This window comes from Vombatus ursinus, unplaced genomic scaffold (genome assembly GCF_900497805.2).
Source record: "Vombatus ursinus unplaced genomic scaffold, bare-nosed wombat genome assembly UNPS02015255.1, whole genome shotgun sequence".
Classification (NCBI taxonomy): domain Eukaryota; kingdom Metazoa; phylum Chordata; class Mammalia; order Diprotodontia; family Vombatidae; genus Vombatus; species Vombatus ursinus.
Window position 1 is genome coordinate 27071788 of NW_020955033.1, and position 21861 is coordinate 27093648.

The window sequence follows — 21861 nt, forward strand, 5'->3', positions numbered from 1 at the left end:
GCAAAAACTTTTCAATTTAATGTAATCAAAATGATCCATTATGCATTTCATAATGTTCTCTATCTCCTGTTTGGTCACAAATTCTTCTGTTCTCTATAAATCTGACAGGTAAACTATTCCTTGCTCTCCCAGTTTGCTTATCATGTACCCATTTTGACTTTATTTTGGTATACGGTGTTAAGATGTTGGTCTGTGACTAGTTTCTGCCATACTATTTTCCAGTTTTCCCAGCAATTTTTGTCAAATACTGAGTTCTTATCCCAAAAGCTGAGGTCTTTGGGCTTATCAAACAGCAGATTACTATAGTCATTGACTGTTATGTCTTGCATACCTAACCTATTCTACTGATCCACAACTCCATTTCTTAGCCAGTACCAAGTAGTTTTTCTTCCTTTTTGTTTGTTTTTGTTTTGCTAGGCAATGGGGTTAAGTGACTGGCCCAGGGTCACAAAGATAGTGTCAAGTGTCTGAGGCCACATTTGAACTCGGGTCCTCCTGACTCCAGTGCCGGTACTCTGTCCACTGTGCCACTTAGCTGCCCCCAAGTAGTTCTGATGATTGCTGATTTAAAAAAAAAAATTAAGATCTGGAATGGTTGGCCATCTTCCCTAGCATTTCTTTTCATCAGTTCCCTTGATATTCTGGACCTTTTGTTCTTCCAAATGAATCTTCTTATTTTTTCTAGTTGAGCCACTTCTTTTTTTTTTTAAATTAATTTATTTTGAATTATCAACAATCACCTCCATAAGCTTTTGAGTTTTACATTTTTCTCCCCTTCCCTCCCCACCTTCTTCCCCTAGATAGCATGCAATCTGACATAGGCTATACATACACATTCCTATTAAACATATTTTCACATTACTGATGTTGTAAGGAAGAATTAGAACCAATAGGAGGAACCACAAGAAAGAGAAAACAAAACAGAAGAAAAAAATAGCAAATAGTATGCTTTGATCTGTAGTTGAGCCACTTCTTGAAGGAAGCCAGATAAACTATTTAAAAAACATTTTGTATTGGGTGTGAGAAATTGTGGTAGGCACTGGATAAAGAAAGGTAAAAAGTAAGTCACTGGCCTCAAAGGACTTATAAAAGAGGAGGATAGCCTTGTTATTTGAAGGCAACAGGTTGTAGAGATCATACAAAATGAGATCTGGGAAGATTCCATTCATACTTGAGACTTCTGAAGGGAAAAAATGGTAGGATGAAATTGAGAGGAAGTAAAAAGCTTCTAATCTAGTTAAGTGATAACTTTAAGCATATAAACAAAATGATTTTAACAACAGCAATGGGTTTCAAAACTGAGTAAAGCTATGGTAGTTATTATTGTAGCAAGTGTCTTTCTTCCAGCTGAAGCAATTTTTTTGAATTGCAATAAATTTTCCAAGGTCATACATGTACAATCATGTTAAACATATTTTCATATTAGTCATGTTGTTAAAGAAGAATCAGAACAAAAGGGAAAAACCATGAGAAAGAAAAAACAAAAAAACAAAAAGAAGTGAAAATAATATGCTTCGATCTGACTTCTGACTCCATAGTTCTTTCTCCGGGTGAGGACAGCATTTTCCATCATGAGTCTTTTGGAATTGTCTTGGATCACTGTACTGTTGAGAAGAGCCAAGCCTATCATAGTTGATCATCGCGCAATATGTTGCTGTTACTGTGTACAGTGTTCTCCTGGTTTCTAAGCAGTTATTTCTTTTTGTATTTTGGCATATTTTAATATAATTTGATAATAAAGCAAGATGTCTTTCAACTCTGAAATTCTATGAATTTCAGAAGAAGAGAGCACGTGCACTGTAAATATTTGGAACCCTGAGTACTGGATATGGAAGCTGAGGAAGTTGGTTCAAACTCATGTTTTCTATCTGTGACTTTGGGCAAATCACTTCATTTCTCTGGCCTCAGTTTCTTTGTCTTTAATTGGAGTAGACTAATGATAACTAAGGTCCCTTCCAGCTCTAGATCTTAGATCCTATGAATCCTAAGGTTTTTTTGTATTTTACTGATACCACTGGATAAAAGTTGTCATTTATAGAATGTAACTCTATTAACTGGAATGTTGAATGTAATTATATCACATTACTTGACCCACTCTACCTAAGTTGATTGCCCCTTTACTAATACAGCTACTACTGTAATGCAATTTATTACAAACAGTGCCTACATTAGTTGTGCTTACAAAAGTAGAGGGAAGGGAGGGAAAATGCAGTTTACAATCATCTGTCTCAAAGTTCTAGTCTGAATGAAAATTGTTCTTAGATTATCATCAGATATTTGTTCATTGAGGTCATTATTGATATTAATACTTATGAGCTGATAATAATTACTAGATTAGAATGAGCTATTCTTTATAAATTTAGGATTAAACTGGTATGAATATATTTTAGATTTTCACGTGAACTTTGGATTATATAAAGGTAGCACGCTGGGTAATTCAAAGAGCACTAGTCTTGGAATATGAAGAACAATGTGGATCTGGAGAACCCACATTAACTTCCCTGAGCCTTAGCTTTTTCAACTATATAAAAGAATGAAAAATAAGGCTCAGCTTAGGATTCCACTTCCTTTGTAAAACCTTCCTTGGCCATCACTCTTTCCAGTTTTTAGAGTTTGCAAAGTGCTTTGCCTATTTTCTCATTTGAAAATGCTCTCCTTCCTCAAATTAACTTGTATTTTAACTTACGTGTATGTGTTGTAATACTTCCCAGTATAAAACAAAGGTTAAGGTCCTGAAGGATGGAGCCTGTTTCATTTTTGTCTTTATGTAGCAAGAGCCTAACAGTGTTTCATACATGGTAGGCCCTTAACAATGTTTGGTGACTGATAAAAATAATTTTAAATTATGAACAAACCAGGAGAAAACATAAAGAACTTTTTGGATGTTTTTGAAAATACTTACATTTATCTTTGCCACTTTTTAGTTGGATTTTATATTGTTCAATGTTTTCTTCAGTATTTTCAAAGCATAAATGGATAACATTTTAAGTGTAATGAACATCATTACAGTCTTGGCAATAGACTTCTTCCTGAGGACCAGTTCAGCTAAGTGTGGATAAATTCCTCACCAATAAGCTAGACACAAGGTAACGAATTCTTTGGTTATAGCAACTCCTCTCAGGCCAGATGGAAATAATCCCAGGATTCAGCCTAGGAACCCCAAGAATAGCATCACCCTACAGACCACATACTTTACTTCCAGCCCAGCTCCAACAACCATCATTGTAAGAATCAACCCTGATTAGAGATGTGACTTGGCAACTGGTTCTCCAACTTTAGCAGTCACAACAACTACTGGAGATCTAGGAAAGAAAACTTTCTATACCAAAGTTTTACACCAAAGTTACACCAAAGTCAAATGGTTCATTCAGCATCCGAAATGGACATAGTTTTATTAGTAGAAATGACATTAAAGACCACTGGGCTTTTCCATCTTGGTTTAAAGCTCTAAGTGGTGTTTCTCCCTAATGTAATGTGAGTTCCTTGAGAGCAGGGAACTGTCTTACTTTTCCATTTGTAATCCTAGGGCTTAAGCACATAGTATACAGTGCTAACAGGATTTTTCCTGAGCCAGTCTCTAACCTGAGAATGCTCAGACCCACACAAAGCAGGCCTAGAGACAGGAGTGCCAATGATCAAGTAGTTTAATTAATCAATTTCAGAGTGAGGAATGTTCCCTTTGCTGAAGTAAACGCACAGGCTATATACTTAAATCACAGCTAGGAAAGGTGGATTACAATCAATCATTTACTGGTTTCCCATAAGAAACCTACAAGTCCCACAATACAATTCTGAGAAGTCAAGTCTTTGGAGGTTGTGATCACCTCCCCTAAAGTACAAAACCAGAGTTCTGTGACGGGAATAGGTTCTACAATCTTTGATTTACTTTACTGCAGGTATGCAGGCACAAGGACACCAGTGATTTTGAGCCTTGTCAAGGTTTAACTGATCAGTTCAAGCTGCATTGTGAGTCTGACTCACAAGCTGGAAAAGGTAGCTCTTGAGAAAACTAAATTATTAGTATATTCATTACATATATCATATTAATATGAAAATTATAAATTCATTTCTCAACAACAATATGTTCTTATTCAATCATTAAGCAAAGAATACAAAATAACCCAAAGGAAGGCAAGGGATGTTAAGAATCTAGCTATTTTAGACTGTTAGGTGTTGGTAACCTAAATGTGAGATTCTTGTCCACTGAGTGGACAAACAACTGAACTTCTGTCAGTCTTGACTCTCTCATAATACAGAATTATATCAGTCTTAACATTCTCACACTAAAAACAAAACCAAAAGACAGAAGAACATTGCACTTAAATGAAGGATAGCTTCTAAATACTTAATGGAGAAGCAAATAAAGGAGTTGGTTTTATCATGTCTCCAAAGGCAACAAGAAAAATCATTTCATAGGACATCTGATTAACTCAAATTACAGTGCTCATGAGAACTATTTGCAAAAAGAGAACCATTGAAAATAACTGCAGGTTGTGTTCCAAAACTCTGATGCAGAGGATGAAGTGGTAAAAGAAATTCTATGAATAATTAAGACACTCTAAATTAAACCAACCTAAGTATTTTGATAGTTGGTAACTCTGATACAAAGCCGAAACTAGGGAAAGTCAGAGAAATATATTGGAAAATATGGTTCAAGAGTAAGGAATGAGAAAGACCAAAGACTTGTCTCATATACCAAAAGCCTTTTGTTGGTAATAGCATGAAATATTTTCTTTAAAATAACTGAAAAAGCATTGTATTTGTCAACCATGGAAATGCTGGTCTAGATTACGATATACATAGTTGTATGGACGATGTATTAAGCTCATCTATCAGCATATATGTATATATACAAAACAAATGTTATCAATAGAAAATATCCATTCATTCTTTCATTCATTTTAAAAACTGAAAATGGACAAAGAATTGGGTCTGGATTGCTATCAGGAAGTTGCCATTTCTTTTTATGACCCCAAGCTCTTTCCTAAAACAAAGGCTCACGTTTTCTTTTTTTTTGTATGCTTATTCTCTTCCAATGTTTATGTGAGTCATGGAAACTGGAAATCTCTGAAGAATCAAAACTGAGAATCCCTTGAAGAGCTATTGAAAGGTGCAATGTGAGAATGAATAGGCTTGCAACACAATACAAATTAAGGAATTACAAGGAAAAGTGATGGTTACCATGGGAAAAAAATGTTATAAAAAATGTATGAAGGGAGGGAAGAGAAAAAAAGATGGATTAGCTACATGGCAAAAGTAAGGATAGTCCATTCCATTAATATCCTTACAATGTCGAGAGAATGTAAAATGGCCCCCTGTATGTTGGGTGATGTCCTGTACTGAAATTTATATGATGTTATGGGTAAAAGTTGCAAACCACATCACTGGAGGACTATTCAAATCAATGAAATCAGAGAGACATTTGTATAGTGACTATCAAAAAATTTGTTACAATTGGAGAAAAATATTAAGAAAAAATAGTAAGAAATAGGAACTAGGTAATTCTAATAAGATGACATTTGCTAAATCCAAATGGATAAAGCATTTATTAACAGTGATTACGTTTTTAAAGTTACTTTTCTAACTCTGGTCATTGTAGCATTTAATCATGACTTGTGAGAACTGATGAAGATACATGCCTGTTGACAAAGAGGTGATAAAGGATGGCTGCAGAATGAAACATACATGGCCAATGTGCTGATTTGTTTTTCTGAATTCTACTTATTTGTTTTAAATATAAGTTCTAATGGAGTAGGGGGAAGACAGTCATTAGGAACAGGAACATTAAAAAAAGAAAAATGCATCAATAAACATTGTAAAAAACCCATCATTTTTCTTAAATTATTCAGTAGTAAAAGGCTTTATATGGTACAACAAAAAGATAATACTATCTTATAAGTTTAAAAAAGAACAAAATAATTTTAATTGGTCACCTGAAACTTCATATTAAAACAACTTCATGTAATTTTTATTATTTCTATTATTTACACGCACACACACTTTTTACTTTCAGAATATACTATGAAGTTCCTCATGGATAGAAAGTAGCTATTGTATATCATATCTTGCACTAATTTAAATCCCTAATGTAATGTATCTTCTGATTTAAAGATGTTTTATTTTTCTCACTTTGTTCTACATCATAACACACACACAAACACACACACGTGATTACTCGTGGCAAGGGAATATCTGTGGAGCTAAATCGTGAAAAATTAACTATGTTGACTATACATCTGAGAGCGAAATAGCAGGTTTTTAAAGTGTTCCAGATTAAATCAGGAAATAACTAATGAGTCCCTTAGTTCCAAGTAATGCAAAATGTTTTAAATAAAATAAATTCAAAATAACTTTTATTTAAAACAAAAAAAAATCTTTTATACATAAAATTTTTGTTAGAAAGAGAACTTGAACAGCAACAGATGCATTCAAGGAGAACTTTTATTTTCAAGTGTATCCACAAAACAAGTCAATATTACAATATTTTATAAAAATATTAAGTTTTAGGCTACCATTATTCAGTTTTAAAAAGTGTTTGTGCTAGAGATTTTTTTTTTCTGCCAACTTTCATTTTTGGTTAGGGTAAGTTCCACATTAAGATTTAGGAGATGAAAAGTTGTTGGAAAAAAAATCTTTAATGTATAAAGTTGATTTTCTCAACAAGTTTAAAAATACATAACCATTTAAAATGAATACATATTAAGTTAGTGTTTAACTCTTTACTATACAAATGTTATTACAAGGAACTGTTCCATTCAGTTAAAACCTAATGAATCCCAGCATCATTTTCTGGCTTTTTTTTTTCTTTAACATTAGTACATAAACATATAATTGTGTTACCCTTTTTAAATGCTTAGAAAAATTACAATTTCATAGTTTACATAAAGCCCTTTAAAAATCTGATATCACAGGTTTATAGAAGATAAGGGAAAATAATATGATGGCACTATTCTTAGAAAGATCCATTTGGTAGAGGGATTCAATACTAAATAGGTAATGTAAACATGAAAAATCATAATTTTTAGTACCAGAATTCTATTGCCCATTTGCATTAAGGTTTTCATCACATTTTTAAAAAATGGCTTGAATTTCAGCAGATACCATAGCATAAATTAAAACTCTCATGATTTATTCAGGTAACAAAGTTATAAACTTCACCCCCAAACAGTAAAGACATGATGTTATTGCTTAATGCATGGTATGACTGAACAAAGAGAAGCTATTTTTTTTTAAAACATAAATGATGTCCTTCAAAGATGTTTCCTTTGAAAACTACATTTATTGCAAGGGGAACTCCTCTTATGGAATTACCTTCAACGCCAGCTTATAAGTCACACAAGAAAATTAGCTTCATTTACAGTCAAATCTCTCCCTCTTTTAAACTTAAGGTTTAAAGAGTTATTATCCCACCTGATCATTTATCATATTCACCATATTTAATTCTGAACTCTGGACTATTTCCAAAAAGCAAATCCATCTAACAAATGAGTAGGATCTGTCACCACTGGGAACACTGAAAAGAAAAGAAATTTTGAAGGCAATTCCAAACAAAGGGTTCCAAAAATGTCTCGGGCAATGATAGCATCGTTGGAAATAAAGGTATATAGACTTCCATATTAACTCCTTTGAAGTGGACAACACAAAGTTGGATTTATATTTTAAAAAATAAAGTGATAAACTCTCATTACCTTCATTACATAACCTATCTCTGAAATCACAGAAAATAGTTACAGTGTGGGATGTTTTGAATGCCAGAAAAGCCATGTTGTCACTATATTAGGTCAACATTAAACATTGTCCCTCTACCTATAAATTTTTCAAATCCTCTTTTCCCATTTTTCTCTTAGATACATCTTCCTCTGTCTGTTATATTCAAGAAAAACAAAAGTGCAATCATTCAAATCCCTGAACTAGTGACATTTTACATTTGTGGCACTCATCACCATGAGTACATAGTTACATCTCACAGTACCAAATTAATTTTTAAAAAATGCACTGTCTAAAGATTGGCCTTTTTTTTCTTCTTACCGACTAAAGATTAGTAACTCTCCTCTCAGATTGTAGGGTATGGTTTCAAGTCACAAATTGTCAACTTCTACTATCATAAACCTTATAAAACATTAGCACATTTCCTAGATACCTCATTATTCTAATTTGAGCTAATCAAAACATAATTAAAAAGAAAAATCTCTCAGGCTAATTTTCCAGTTACATTAAAATAAGTATTAACAGTGCATTATGCTTTCCAATTCCACTGCCGGATGCCTAACATTTAATCAAGTTATATACTGTTCAGATTAATTTTTCTTCTCTCTGAAACCTGGATTATCTCAAACAAAAGAAAAATGAAATCAATTTTTTTATATATTGAATTTTTTATATATCGGTTTATATATCGAAAATGATAAAATTTCTTAAATTATGAATGAATGAAATTTTATAGAACTGGAATGGAAGTGTTTGGTCCCACACCAAAAAGTTCCTTGGTTTAAAATTATATTATAGTGTCATTTTGCATTAGTGTTTCTCTCCCAGGTTTTATACATAATTGCAAAGTAGTTTTCCCCTAATGTCAAAATTTTTGAGTTTGGGGGGAAATAAAGAAAGAAAGGGATTTACAAATAGTAGCCTTGTTGCTATTCATTATCATGCTGACACTCATACTGTCATTAGTATCTTAGTTAGACTTCCTTTGGACCCTGAAATAAATTGGAAAATTGCATCATTGGTTCTTTAGAGTTTAACACTTGAAAAGTGGTTTTGTGCAACCATATCTGGAATTCCAGTTTGCCATGAAAAGCATGCAGAGTGGAGAAGGTTTTCTTCTTTAGATTCCTTTACAAAAGTGAGGAACTCTACACAGGTTCTTTACGTTTTGGCAAATTTGTGCATATAGTGTAGGCTTGTGACTTATAAATTGTCACCTGGCTGGTACTGTGGTTCTGTAGCAGTAAAGTAGTCTTCTAAGAAGGATTGAATATATTCAAATGTTGGTCTTTCATCAGGGTCCTTCTTCCAACAAAGGTTCATCAGCTCGTGGAGAGATTCTGGACAGCCTTGAGGACAAGGCATTCTATATCCCCGTTCTACCTGTTCCAGGACTTCACGATTTACCATCCCTAGTACAAAAAAAATTTAAAGCAGCAAATAATAGGATTAAGGTGGGGGGATGGGATGGAGTGTGTTGTCAAGTATATTTGTTTGGGGGAAAGACTAATTTTAAAAATTCAACAAGGGGCAGCTAGGTGGGCACAGTGGATAGAGCATCGGCCCTGGATTCAGGAGGACCTGAGTTCAAATCCGGCCTTGACATATAACATTTACTAGCTGTGTAACCCTGGGCAAGTCACTTAACCCCACTGCCTAGCCCCCCCCCCCAAAAATCCAACAAAAGTGAAAAATGGGCAAAAACATCTCCTAAATGAGCAAATCTCAGTGTACCAAGGCAAAAAAGTGAATTTTATTAACATGTTAACCTGTGCTATGACATATTTTATTTTTTAATACTACTAAAAGTCATCATGAATTTAATATAAGCAACAATTTGGTTTATATTTTGAGAATACTAATATTTTTCAGTTAAGTCATAACTGTAACATTTACTGATACCCCAAACTTGAGACAGTGGAGTAGAGATCATTAGGATAGAAATCACAAGGATAGTTTATATTTCTGGTTCTACCACTTCTGAACTTCATGATTTTGGACAAGTCAATTAAGCTTAGCCTTAATTTCCTCATCGGCAAAATGATCAAAAAAACAAAAACAAAACAAAACCACTCTGTCTATTTCACAGGATATAACTGTTAATTTGAAAAGAAACAGTAATGTATATGAAAATAATTTGAAACTATCACAGTAGATAGAATGCTAGGCCTGGAATCAGAAAAACTCCTCTTTATGAGCTCAAATCTGGCCTCAGACACTTAGTAGCTGTGTAACCTTGGGCAAGTCACTTCACCCTATTTGCCTCAGTTTTCTTATCTGTAAAATAAGCTAGAGAAGGAAATGCCAAACCACTCCAGTAGCTTTGTCAAGAATACCCCAAATGGGGTCACAAAGAGTCAGACACAACTGAAATGGCTGAACATCAAACACTAGTACATAAACATGAAAATTACATTTATTTAATGAAATTCTGCTGCATCTCTTAATGATTCCAATTTCAAGAAATGATGACTAATATTCTAATTTTTCTGCTAATTTAAATTTAAGGCATCACATAGAATTAAGGCAGGTGGAATGTTGCTAAGTATTTTTTTTAGGAAGCCAATATTCTAAAGGTTCATACTAGGGCTAAGTACTATTTTGATTGTTGAAACATCACAAGATATCTTGGAGTTTAGGGGATAGATTTTTTCTTTTCTCTTTCCCACTTATTTATTCTATCACTTTTTAAAAACTGGGACAATTAACTATTCTGTTTCATATAATTTCATTTATGATTTCTAGAAATGGAGCTCTGGAAAACCAGGTGTTGATAAAACCCATTCAGATTCAAATGGAACTATCAGACCATGCCTTAAACCTAAATCACTCCAGCTCTACAAACTGGCTAATAACAGGTCCCAGCCCAAACCTCCCTTGGTCATTGGGTTTTGATGGCTCAGAGCAACTGTTTCTGTTCTGGCCAGAAACCCTGAGAGTCTTCACCTCCCAGTTTGATTTTTTTTTGAGTAAGCAAACTAGGCCATCTTTTGCTTCCTTTCTTACCTAGCCTTAAATCACTGAATGAGTGTTGCCTCAGACAAAGTGAGATCTGGGAAAGACCTTAGCTTAAAAAGGCCAAGATCTCCCACTGCATCTAGGGTCATCTCCAGTCGATCTGACTTATGTCTTGCCATTGGACTCAGATGACACTGGAGGATAGAGTAAGGCTGAAGACTTTGCACAGCCCTGCCTCACTTAAATCCAATTCACTTGCAAGTCAAGACATCACCCTCCTGATGTCACCAGTTCTCTTCCAGAATGAAGGACAAACAACAAAATATTCTATCAAATGAGATAATATTTGTAAAAACATTTAGCACAGTGCCTAGCTACAGCAGGTGCTTAATAAATGCTTGTTTTTGTCCTCCCCTCCAACTCATGAGATCCTCTAATCCAAATCCCACCAGAACCATGAATCTTATCCATATCTATCCCTCAACTGAGATGATAGTCTATGAGAGGAAACCCATTATTCTTCCAAGGCAGCCCATTTTTTTTCAATCATGATTTTAAAAACATAACACTAAAAGATCTCAAGGGCCATGAGTTTGATTAAAGTTGGCTTGTCCCATTAACTGATTGATTTTTATCACAAGTGCCATTACTTATAATATACTATTACCTCTACCAGAAAACAAACGTATACTGAAATACTTCAGGGGATACTTCCTACAGAGATAAAAACAGATTATGACTCCTCTACGTCTTAGTACAGAGTTTCATGAGCCATCATTGGATAACTAACTTTTTAGTGACTTAACTTTCTATACTTAGTTAGGTTGGTCCTTAGACAAAAGAATAAGTCATCTTGCTTATACACTTTGGTTTTGTAGGATATTCCGGAGTTTATATTTCTCACTGGCAACTGGCATATTGTTGTTGTTCAGTTGTTTCAGTCATGTCTAACTCTTCATGACCCCATCTGGGGTTTTCTTGGCAAAGATACTGGAATGGTCTTCTCCAGCTCATTTTACAGATGAGGAAACTGAGGCTAACAGTGGTAAGTGACTTGCCCAGGATCATACAGCTATTAAGTGTCAGAGGACAGATTTGAGCTCAGGAAGATGAATCTTCCTGATTCCAGGCCCAATATTCCATCCACTATACTACCTAGCTGCCCTATTCTTAGTGGCACAGCATTTTAACAGTTCAGGGTCACCTCAATGCCATGACAAAGCACCAGATCAGGATTTTAGTAGAGGGGTAGAATTTATATAGCTGAAATAAAATTGTTTAAAATGACCAAATGTTTAGCGTTTTAAAATATGAAGCACTATTACTTTCCATTTTTCAAAATTTAATTTTTAATTAATTTTTTCTTTCAGTTAACAAACACTTATTTTTTCTCCTGCCTACCTTTCCCACTGAAAAAGAAAACCCCATACCAAATACGCATAGTTAAGCAAAACAATTTCGTTTAGTCATGTTCAAAATTGAATGTTTCATTCTGTAGATTGAGTCTATCACCTTTTTAAAAAGTTTATCACTTCTTATTTCCCATTTCTCTCAAGTCATTTTTCAAACTCCCAGGTTTTAAAATAATTATCTTCTAAAAGTATAATTATCTAACTAGGAAAAACATGAATAAGATCGGCTGCCTTGGGGGCAGTGAGTTCCTTTTCAGGGCATGTCTTTAAGCAAAGTTAGGACAAACGATTTTGTGGAATGCTGTAGGCCTTATTGACTTCAAAATAAGATCCCATTATCCTCTTTTCTGAATAGAAATTAACTTGTTTTCTTTTAGTTATAAATAAGAAAGCTATAGGATACGATATCTATACTTAAAATCCCATCGCAAAATTTTAAAATACTTCAACAAGTTCTTGCAATCTTTACCTATTATCTAAAATAATGATTTCCTTTAAATACTAGGCTCAGAAAGCATATGAACCTTTACTTTAAAATATTTCTATGGGTATTATCTTAATGGCTCTACTTTACTTATTTAAAGGACTTCTAGGATGTTAAATATCAAAGACAAAATTATTTATTAAAATTTTCTTACTAAAGATAATTTATTACAGTCTAATTCCTTAAAAATTGGCAACCCATGAAGTAGACATGCACAGTAACTTTATCAACTAATAGGGCAAGTGTCCCAGTGTTTAACCATTTATATAGTTTACTGGCATTTGTGTGATTATTGAAAGTGTGTAACAGGATACTTCAAGGATCTGTATTTTGTTGGTGTGGATATTCCCTCTACAGAAAAAGATCCCACAGCTTTGTAACTCAGTAGATAATCTTTAAGAGGTGTTGTAACTAAAATTTGTCATTCTGTGACCAACAGACCCAGATTCAAATACAATAGATACTGTATTTGAAGATTCTGCAGTGTAACTGGACCAGCCAAAGCTTGTTCACTCCATTAGCATATCTTTGAGAAACCAGATCATCTCCTAACCATGATAAGGCAACAGAGTAGGAACAGGGATTTAAAAATTAATCCAGTTACTTCATGAGACTATTAAATTTTAATTAGCAAAGAGGAGTGTGAGAGTTTTCTGGTTACTTGCTAGGCATGTCTGATATACACTTATCTTTTTGTAACTTCACATAAATACTTGGATAAAATAGACCTAACTTTTGAGATTTTCTCTTAGTCAATATGCTATTGACAGAACTGTTATGTTTTGCTAGTGGCATTTTCTAATTCAATGTTGAAACTAAAGCAATAAGAATCACTCTTTAAGTTGAAAAAGAAGAAGGCATCTAATAAGACCTGAGACTGTATGGGGCTCTGTTTTGAAAAATGACAAATGTCACTTAGAATCTTGGTAAAATTTTATAGCATTTTTCATTTCATGGAAGGGGATGGTAGAGTACCGAACAGCTAAATTATATGTAAATCCAATGAGAGTATTAGGATTAGCATCAAGAAGGCCTGACTTTGAATCTGGTTTCAGATACTTGACTAGCTGTGAGACAATGGACAAGTCACTTAACCTCTGTTTGCCTCAGTTTCCCCTATTATAAAACAGGGATAATAATAGCCCCTACCTCTCAAGGTTGTACAAGTGTTTAGCATAGTGGTACGTATATAGTTGGTGCTATATAAATATATAAAGAGATATAAATAAATGCTTATGCCTTTCTCCCTTTTCTTTCTTTTCCCTTCATTTATTGTTAGATGGAGCACAGAAAGGGTATACTAGATTAAAAACATACAAACAGAAGAGATGATAAAGGAGTTGATTAGATGCTGAAACGGGTAAGAGATATTATGGAAAAGATGTGGAAGCAGAAAAATCACGTTTCTCTGGGGAGGTAAAACAGGAAGACAAAAGAGAAAAGATATCTCTATAGATGAGGAAACATTTATCAGGGACCAGGAGTTTGGGTAAGGGATGAAGAGAAAGTAGAAAAGGGATGTTAGTCACTCTGAAACACTGCCTTTACTTAGTATTTAGTTCTTTCAGTTCTTCTGCAGTAACATTATAGAGTTTCACCTGTTGCCTTTGTTCAGAGGAGAACAGACTTGTTTTTTCTTTCATTAGTCACTATCAAGTTTTTGAAAATATAGCATGTGAATGAAGTTTTCCAAGAGAAAAGAAAACTCAAGCAATCAAATGAACAAGCATTTATTAAGCACCTACTGGAGAAGGATAACATGTAGTACACATATAAGTCTATACAAAATATATATAAATAAAATAAAATAAAATAAATAAATAAAGGCAATTTTGGGGTGGGAGGCATAACTAGGGTAATTAGTAGAAGTTCTGAAGGGAACTAATAAGAGGAGAGAAATAGATGAAAAAGGACTGCATTCCAGATACAGAAGATAGCCTGTGCAAAGGCATGGACATGGGAAAAGAAATGTGTGTGAACAACAAGGAGACCAGTTTGACTGGATCACAGAGTATGTGAAGTTGAGTAATGGCCAGGTTGTAAAGGGTCTTAACTGTCAGAGGACTTAAAGACTGATCAGTCTCATCTGACATTTTGTTTAGTACTAGGATTTCACCGGTGTGAAATTCCTGGTATGGAAATTCCCTAAAGGGATACAGTATATAATAAAAATACAAGCAACACCTAAATTTAGTTTCTGTTAACTTTAATTATATATCTGCACAGCAATAATAATTATGGAACAACCAAGACTTTAAAAGCATGCTTACCTGGATATGGCACTCTGCCTTTTGTTACAAGCTCCGTCTGCAGAATTCCAAATGACCAAACATCGGATTTAATTGTAAAACGGCCATATAATGCAGCTTCAGGAGCTGTCCACTTGATTGGAAATTTGGCACCTAAAATGAATAAAATCTTACTTAAAATTAATAAGCAGATATTGTTATATATTTGTACAAAAAGAAGACATTAATTCAACAAATATTTATTAATTATTGTTATGTGTAACACAATGTATTATATATTCAAAAGGATACAAAGACAGAATCCTCACCCTCAAGGAATTCACAATCTAGCCTGGGAAATAAAAAATGCACACAAATAACTATCATACAAAGTATTGTGATCAATTCCACAAGGGTGCTATAAATGCTTCAATAAATTGAAAGAAGAGAATTACTTGTAATGAATGTGACCAGGAAATACTTCAGAAAGGAATTAACAACTGAGTTGAACTCAGAAAGATAGGCCAGTGGTGGAGAGTTGGTTAGGTAAATAAAGTGGTTAATTGCATAAATAAATGTCCAGAGGAGGGAAGAGCTTGGTTTGGGAATGGCAAGAGCTTCAATTTTGCTAATGCACAGGACATATTTATGGGAATAGAAGGAGATTAAGCCTAGAAAAGTCATTTGGGAGTATGTGGAGAGGCCCCAAATGCCATGCTAAGGAGTTTGCATTTTTTAAAAAAGTGCTTATGTACACAAAAGACTGTACCCTCAAGGAGCTTACATTCTAATAAGGAAGATAACACAAACAAGGAAACTGGAAAGAGAGGGCAGCAGGGGCAATGATGGAGAAGGCCAGATGAATGCAGGTTGGTAAGAAATGAAGAGATGATTGCCTGGCTGTGTGCCCTCTTAAAATGAAGCAATCTGGAACTAAGCCCAGAAAGTTATCAAATGTGCATGGTCTTTGACCCAGAAATATTACTTCTAGGCTACACCTCTGAGATTAAAGACAGGAGAAATGAACCCCTACCCACAAAAAATATTTATTACAGTTCCCTTTGTGGTGGCAATGTGGCTAAATAAATTTTGGTATATGAATGTAATACTACTAAACTGTAAGAAATTATGAAGGGGACATTTTCAGAGAAATTTGGGAATGAATGCGTACAAATCAATGCAAACTAAAGTGAGCAAAATAGAAGAATTTATATAGTAACAACAATGTAAAGAAAAAACTTTGAAAGACCATGGACTCTGTTTAACATAATAAACACCAACTTGATTCCAAAGGATTCAGGATGAAACATGCTACCCACCTCTTGATGAGGTGATAGATAGAAGAAGCAGATTGAGACATATATTTTGTGAGATACACATATGTAGACATGATCATTGCAGGATTTGTTTCCTTGACTATGTATATTTATTACAACGGTTTTGTTTTTCTTTGTTTTTCAAAGGGAGGACGTGGGAGAGAAAATAGGTTTGGGTTAATTGAAAAAAAAATAGAATTAAACTGAAATACATTTTAAAAAATTTTGATTATGCAGGAGTTGAGGGTTCGGAGGGGATAAAGAAGATAATGAGCACTATTACCCTGTTTTCTGAATCAAATCTGAGTCCCACTTCTGTTAATTATATGCTTGCAATAATTAAGCTTTTATTTTAAAAAAAAATCTTTCATTAGCACTATATTGTTAGCTGAATAAAGTTGAAGACCCTTACTTGGACATTAAAGACCATCTACAATCAGTCACCACTCTACCTTTTCAGCTGCATTTCATATTAATATTTTCCATATGCACTAAATTAGGCCATAGCTAAAGTGGGTCATTCTCCATTCCCAGTATACATTCCATGCCATCCTACCTCCAATGTTTTTACTCATGTTGCCTCCTAATTGTGGAATGCCTTTCCCCCAAATTACCTGTTGAAATCCCATCAATCCATTAAGAATCAGCTCCAATGCCATCTCCACTGTATATTCTTCCCTAATTATCCCAGTCAGTAACAATTCCCTTTCCTCCACAGTCCAGCAGCATTTGTGATTAACCTTCCTCCTATACTTATCACATGTATATGTATCATAAACTCCTATCAGATACAAGCTACATGAGGACAACCCCTCCAACAACTAACACTGTGCACTGCATGTGGTAACTTAAAATAATAATTACAACATTTACATAGAACTTTAAGGCTTGAAAAGCCTTTTATACTTATTGTTTCATTTGATGCTCATAATAAGCCCGTGAGGTAGGTACTATCATTATCCTCATTTTATAAATGGGGAAACAGAGGCTAAGATTTGCTCAGGATCACATCTGTTAGTGACAGAAGCAAGATTCAAACTAGGGTCTGCCACTCAATCCATTATGCCATCTGACTTCCTCTAAGAAATAATACATAAAGCTTAATAAATATTGTATAAGTTAAAATCCCTCTACATGCACAAATGATCCCATTCCATTCCATCTTCTCCAACAGACTGCCACCTCTATCAACACCACGTTCTCACTTATCTTCAGTCTTTTACTGCCTACTGATTTTTCTCTGTTACCTACAAATGTTCATATATCTTCCATCCTCAAAAAACTTTCACTTGATGCATCCATCTCACTATCATTCTCTCTCTCTCCTCTCTTCTGTGGTTAAATTCCTTGAGAAGACCATCAAGAATTAATGCTTCCACTTTCCTTCTCACTTTGTTCAGTCTGGCTTCTGAATTCATCATTCAACCAAAACTGTTCTCTCCAAAGTTACTAAATGACTTCTCAATTACCACATCCAATGGCCTTCTCCTAATCCTCATCCATCCTGACCTCTCAGCAGCCTCTTTAATCTCAAATATCCCCTTCTCTTTAGGTTTTCATGACACTATTCTCTTGGCTTCCCTCCTAACAATACTGACTCCTTCTCAGTCTCCTTTGCTGGATCTTCATCTAGACCACACATGCTAACAATGGGTGTCCCACAGGGTTCTGATTTCTTTTCTTCTCTTTTTATGCCAGATGTCAGTAAACTATGGATTGGGGGCCAAATCTGGCCAGGTCTGGCTGGCAAGCTAATAATAAATGTTGCATTGAATTAAATACAAAAAACTTTACTTAAAAGTATAAAAACCATTCTGAACTCTCTGGAGTATAAAAACAAGAGGGCCAATCACCCCCAGGCTGTAGTCTGACCATCTTTGCTCCATATTATTTCATTTGGTGATCTCATCAGCTCAGATGTATTCAATTACCATCTAAACACTGATCTCCAGATTTGCACCTCCAAATGCCTTTCAGATATTTTTGAACTGGATGCTCAGGAGACATCTTAAATTCAACATGTCCAAAGTGAAATTCATTAGTTTTCCTTCCACACCCTCCCCTTTTCTGAACTTCCCTACTGTTTTCAAGGGGATTACCATTTTCCTAGTCACCCAGGCTTGAAACCTAGTGTCAACCTCAGACCTTTCAGGTTAAGGAGCCAACATGGTATAGTAAACAGAACCCTGAGATGAAGAATTAGCAAATTGTGGATTCAAATCATGCCTCAGACACAATAGCTATGTGTCAGAAGAGAGAAGGGGGTATATTCAGTCACCAAACTTCTCTTAGTCTGTTTTCCTTATCTTTAAAATAAAAGAATCAACTGGGGTTTGTCATGACTGTCATGACAGATATGTTTGATGTGTTCTGTCCTCTATTAATCAGGTTACTTAAAGATTTATCAATTTCATTAGTCATTTCAGAGAACTAGTTTTTAGTTTTATTCATCAATCTTAATCACTCAACATTTATTAAGTGCCTGCTATGTATGTGCCAGGTACCATGCTAAGTGCTAGGGATACAAAAAGAGGCAAAAGACAACCCCTGCCCTCAAAGAGCTAAAATCTAATGGGGGAGGCAACATGCAAACAAATATATACAAAACAAGCTATATACAGGATTAAAAGGAAATCATTAAAAGAGGGAAAGCATTGGAATTAAGAGGGGGTAGGGAGGCTTCCTTCAGAAAGGAGTATTTAAGTTGGGACTTAAAGGAAGCCAAGTAGTCAGGGCAGAGGAGGGAGAACATTTTAGATAAACTACAGAAAATGCCAAGAGATGAGTATCTTATTCCTGGAACAGCCAGGAGACCAGTGTCACTGGCCTGAAGAATTCATGGCAGGGAGTAAGTCATAAGAAGACTAGAAAAGTAGGAAGGGGCTAGGTCTTGCAGGGTTTTGAATGCCAAGCAGAGAACTTTGTATTTAATCCTAGAGGCAACAAGAAGCCACTGGAGTTTACTGAGTAGGAGGTGTGAAATGAACAGACCTGTGATTTAGGAAAATCACTTTAGTGGCTGAATGGAGGGAGGATAGATTGGCATGGGGAAAGACTTGAGTCAGACAGACCCACCAGCAGGCAATTACAATAATCAAGGTGTGAAGCAATAAGTGCCTGAACCAGAGTAGGGGCAGTGTCAGAAGAGAGAAGGGGTATATTTGAGAGATATGGCAAAGGTGAAATTGGCAGGCATTGGCCACAACTTGGATAAGGTTGGGTGTGGGGCAGCAGGGGGGGGGGGGGGGGGAGAAGAATGAGAGACAGTGAAGAATACAGGATGACTCCTAGGTTGTGAAGTACTTGGAGGATGGTGTTGCTTTCTACAGTAATAGGGAAGTTGGTGGGTAGGTGGTAGAGGTTTAGGGGGAAAGATGACAAGTTTATTTTGGACATAGTGAGTTTATCATTTCTATTGTTTTTTTTTATTTGTTTCTGGTTTATCTATTTCTCCTTGAATTTTTACTATGTCCTCTTTTGTGCTGATTTTCTAATTTTAAAAAATGTGCTTTCATTTGATTGATCCCTTACTTTTCAATTTTTTTGTGTGTTTTTAGGGGTATTAATTTCCCCAGAGGAGTGCTTTAGTTGTATCCCAGAAATTCTATGTTTTTCACCACTATAATTTTTATTCACATAATTATTGTTTCTATTTGTTCTTTGATTCACTTATTATTTAGGATTTCATTGTTAAGTCTTCATTTGGTTCTGTGTCTTTTGTTCAGTTGTTTTTCAGTCATGTCCAATTCTTCATGGATAGCTATAGGTGGTGCATCGGATAGAGGGCCTAGCCTGGAGTCAGAAAGACTCATCTTCTTGAGTTTAAATCTGGCCTCAAACACTTACTAGCTATGTGACCCTGGGCAAGTCACTTAACTCTGTTGGCCCCAGTTTCTTCTTCTGTAAAATGAGCTGGAGAAGGAAATGGCAAGCTCCAGTATCTTTGCAAAGAATACGTCAAATGGGGTCACCAAGAGTCAGACACGACTGAAAAATGACTGAACCACTTTTGTTTGTGGTCCCTGAAATGACTACTACTTTTATTGCCTTACGGTCTATAAGAAAGTATTTATTATTTTTACATGTTTGCAATATCTCTGTGTCTGAATACACAGCTGATTTTTGTAAAAGTTCTATGACAAATATGTATGTTCTTTAGCAGCATCATTTAGAAAAAAACTAATTTTTTTTAGCTCTAATTTCTCCAGCAATTTGCTGACCTTTTATTTTCCCTTTTGTTTATCTTTGTTAAATTTGTCCACAACTAAGAGGAACAAAATATCCTGCCAATTTAGATTAGATGCTAAGGTATTTGGAGCATTTAAGTTTAACAATGATACTGGTTTTTTGCCCATGATTCCTTTCAGTGTAATGCAGTTTCTTTATCTCTTTTTATGTTGTGAATTTTTATTTTTGCTTCCTCAGAAAGCATGATGACAACACCTGTTTTTTTTGGATTCACCAAAAGTACAGACCAATACCATTAATGAATACTGACACAAAAATTTTAAATAAAATTATGTTAAACTATAACAATCCATCCAAAAAATCATTCATTATAACCAAGCTGAATTTACATGGATGCAAGGATGTTTCAACTTTAGGGAAACAAATAACATACTTGACCTATTTAAAAACAAAAACTTCCAAAACCAGACAATTATCTCAGATAAAGAAAAAGCATTTGACATAGTGTAACACTCATTTGTGCAAAAAAACCCAAACAAACCCAAAAACCAAAAAAAAAAACCGCAAACAAACCAAAGAACAAAAAAAACCCTGACAAAGAATAAGCACAAAGAAACTTCTTTAATATCATAAAAAGTATCTAATCCAAAAACCAAAGCAACATCATATGCAATGGCAATACACTAAACCTTTGTCAATAAATACAGGAGTAAATGCAAGAATACCCACCACTCTCCTCACTATTATTTGATATGGTTCTGGAAATACTACCAATAGCACTAAGACAAAAGATAGGAATTAAAAGTATAGAGATAGGTAAAAAGGAGATAAAACTATTCTTATCTATTGGTGATATAAAGATTTGCTTAAAAAAAACCTAAGGAATCATGAAAGTTAATAATTGAGACAAGAGCTTCAGCAAAGTGACATGCTACTATATAAACTCAAAACTCAAAAGCATTTCCATATAATACTAACAAAGTTTGAAAGGCAATAACAGAAAAGAAAATTTCATTCCAAATAACTATAAAATGCACTAAATATTTGGGGAATCTATCTACCAAAACATAAAATACTTGTAGAGATTCAACAGAGGGCTATTTGGTGCTTATTATTGAGCTGTGCCAATATACAAATGATGACACTAAAGTTAATTTACAATTTTAATGCTATATCAATCAAAATATGAAAAGTATAATTTACAGAACTCTGATAAAATAACAAAATTAATTTGGAAAAACAAAAGATATGGACTACCAAGGAAAATAGTGAAAAGAGACAGGTATAAAAGGGGGAAGAGAAGAAATAGTATTTCTAGGCCTCAAACTATATTATAGAACAATGCTTCTTAAACTGTGGATCATGACATAAATGAATGTGGGGGTCGCGAAAAATCTGGCAACAGTAAAAGGTTTCTGAACGCACAACGACCAAAAATTAATTCAAAATCAAACATGTAATGAATCTGAGGTGTTTCTGGCACCACTTGCCCATGTTGCATCGCACAACTTCACTGCAGCCTTGGTTCTAAAAACATAATGTGCACTTTGCACTGAGATGCCCTGCAA

General features: G+C 34.6%; 1 protein-coding gene across 2 annotated transcripts in view; it reads right to left on the reverse strand.

Moving 5' to 3' along the window:
• Positions 1-6436: 6436 nt before the first annotated feature.
• The window catches only part of LOC114031872 (tyrosine-protein kinase Yes), a 99670-nt gene continuing 84245 nt past the window's right edge, over positions 6437-21861 (reverse strand). For both annotated transcript variants that reach the window (XM_027847058.1, XM_027847057.1), the window contains exons 11-12: positions 14832-14963; positions 6437-9119 (exon numbers count right to left, since the gene is read on the reverse strand). In XM_027847058.1, the coding sequence (XP_027702859.1) occupies positions 8911-9119; positions 14832-14963 (341 nt within the window). In that variant the 3' untranslated portion in view covers positions 6437-8910. The remainder of the gene's footprint in view (positions 9120-14831; positions 14964-21861) is intronic.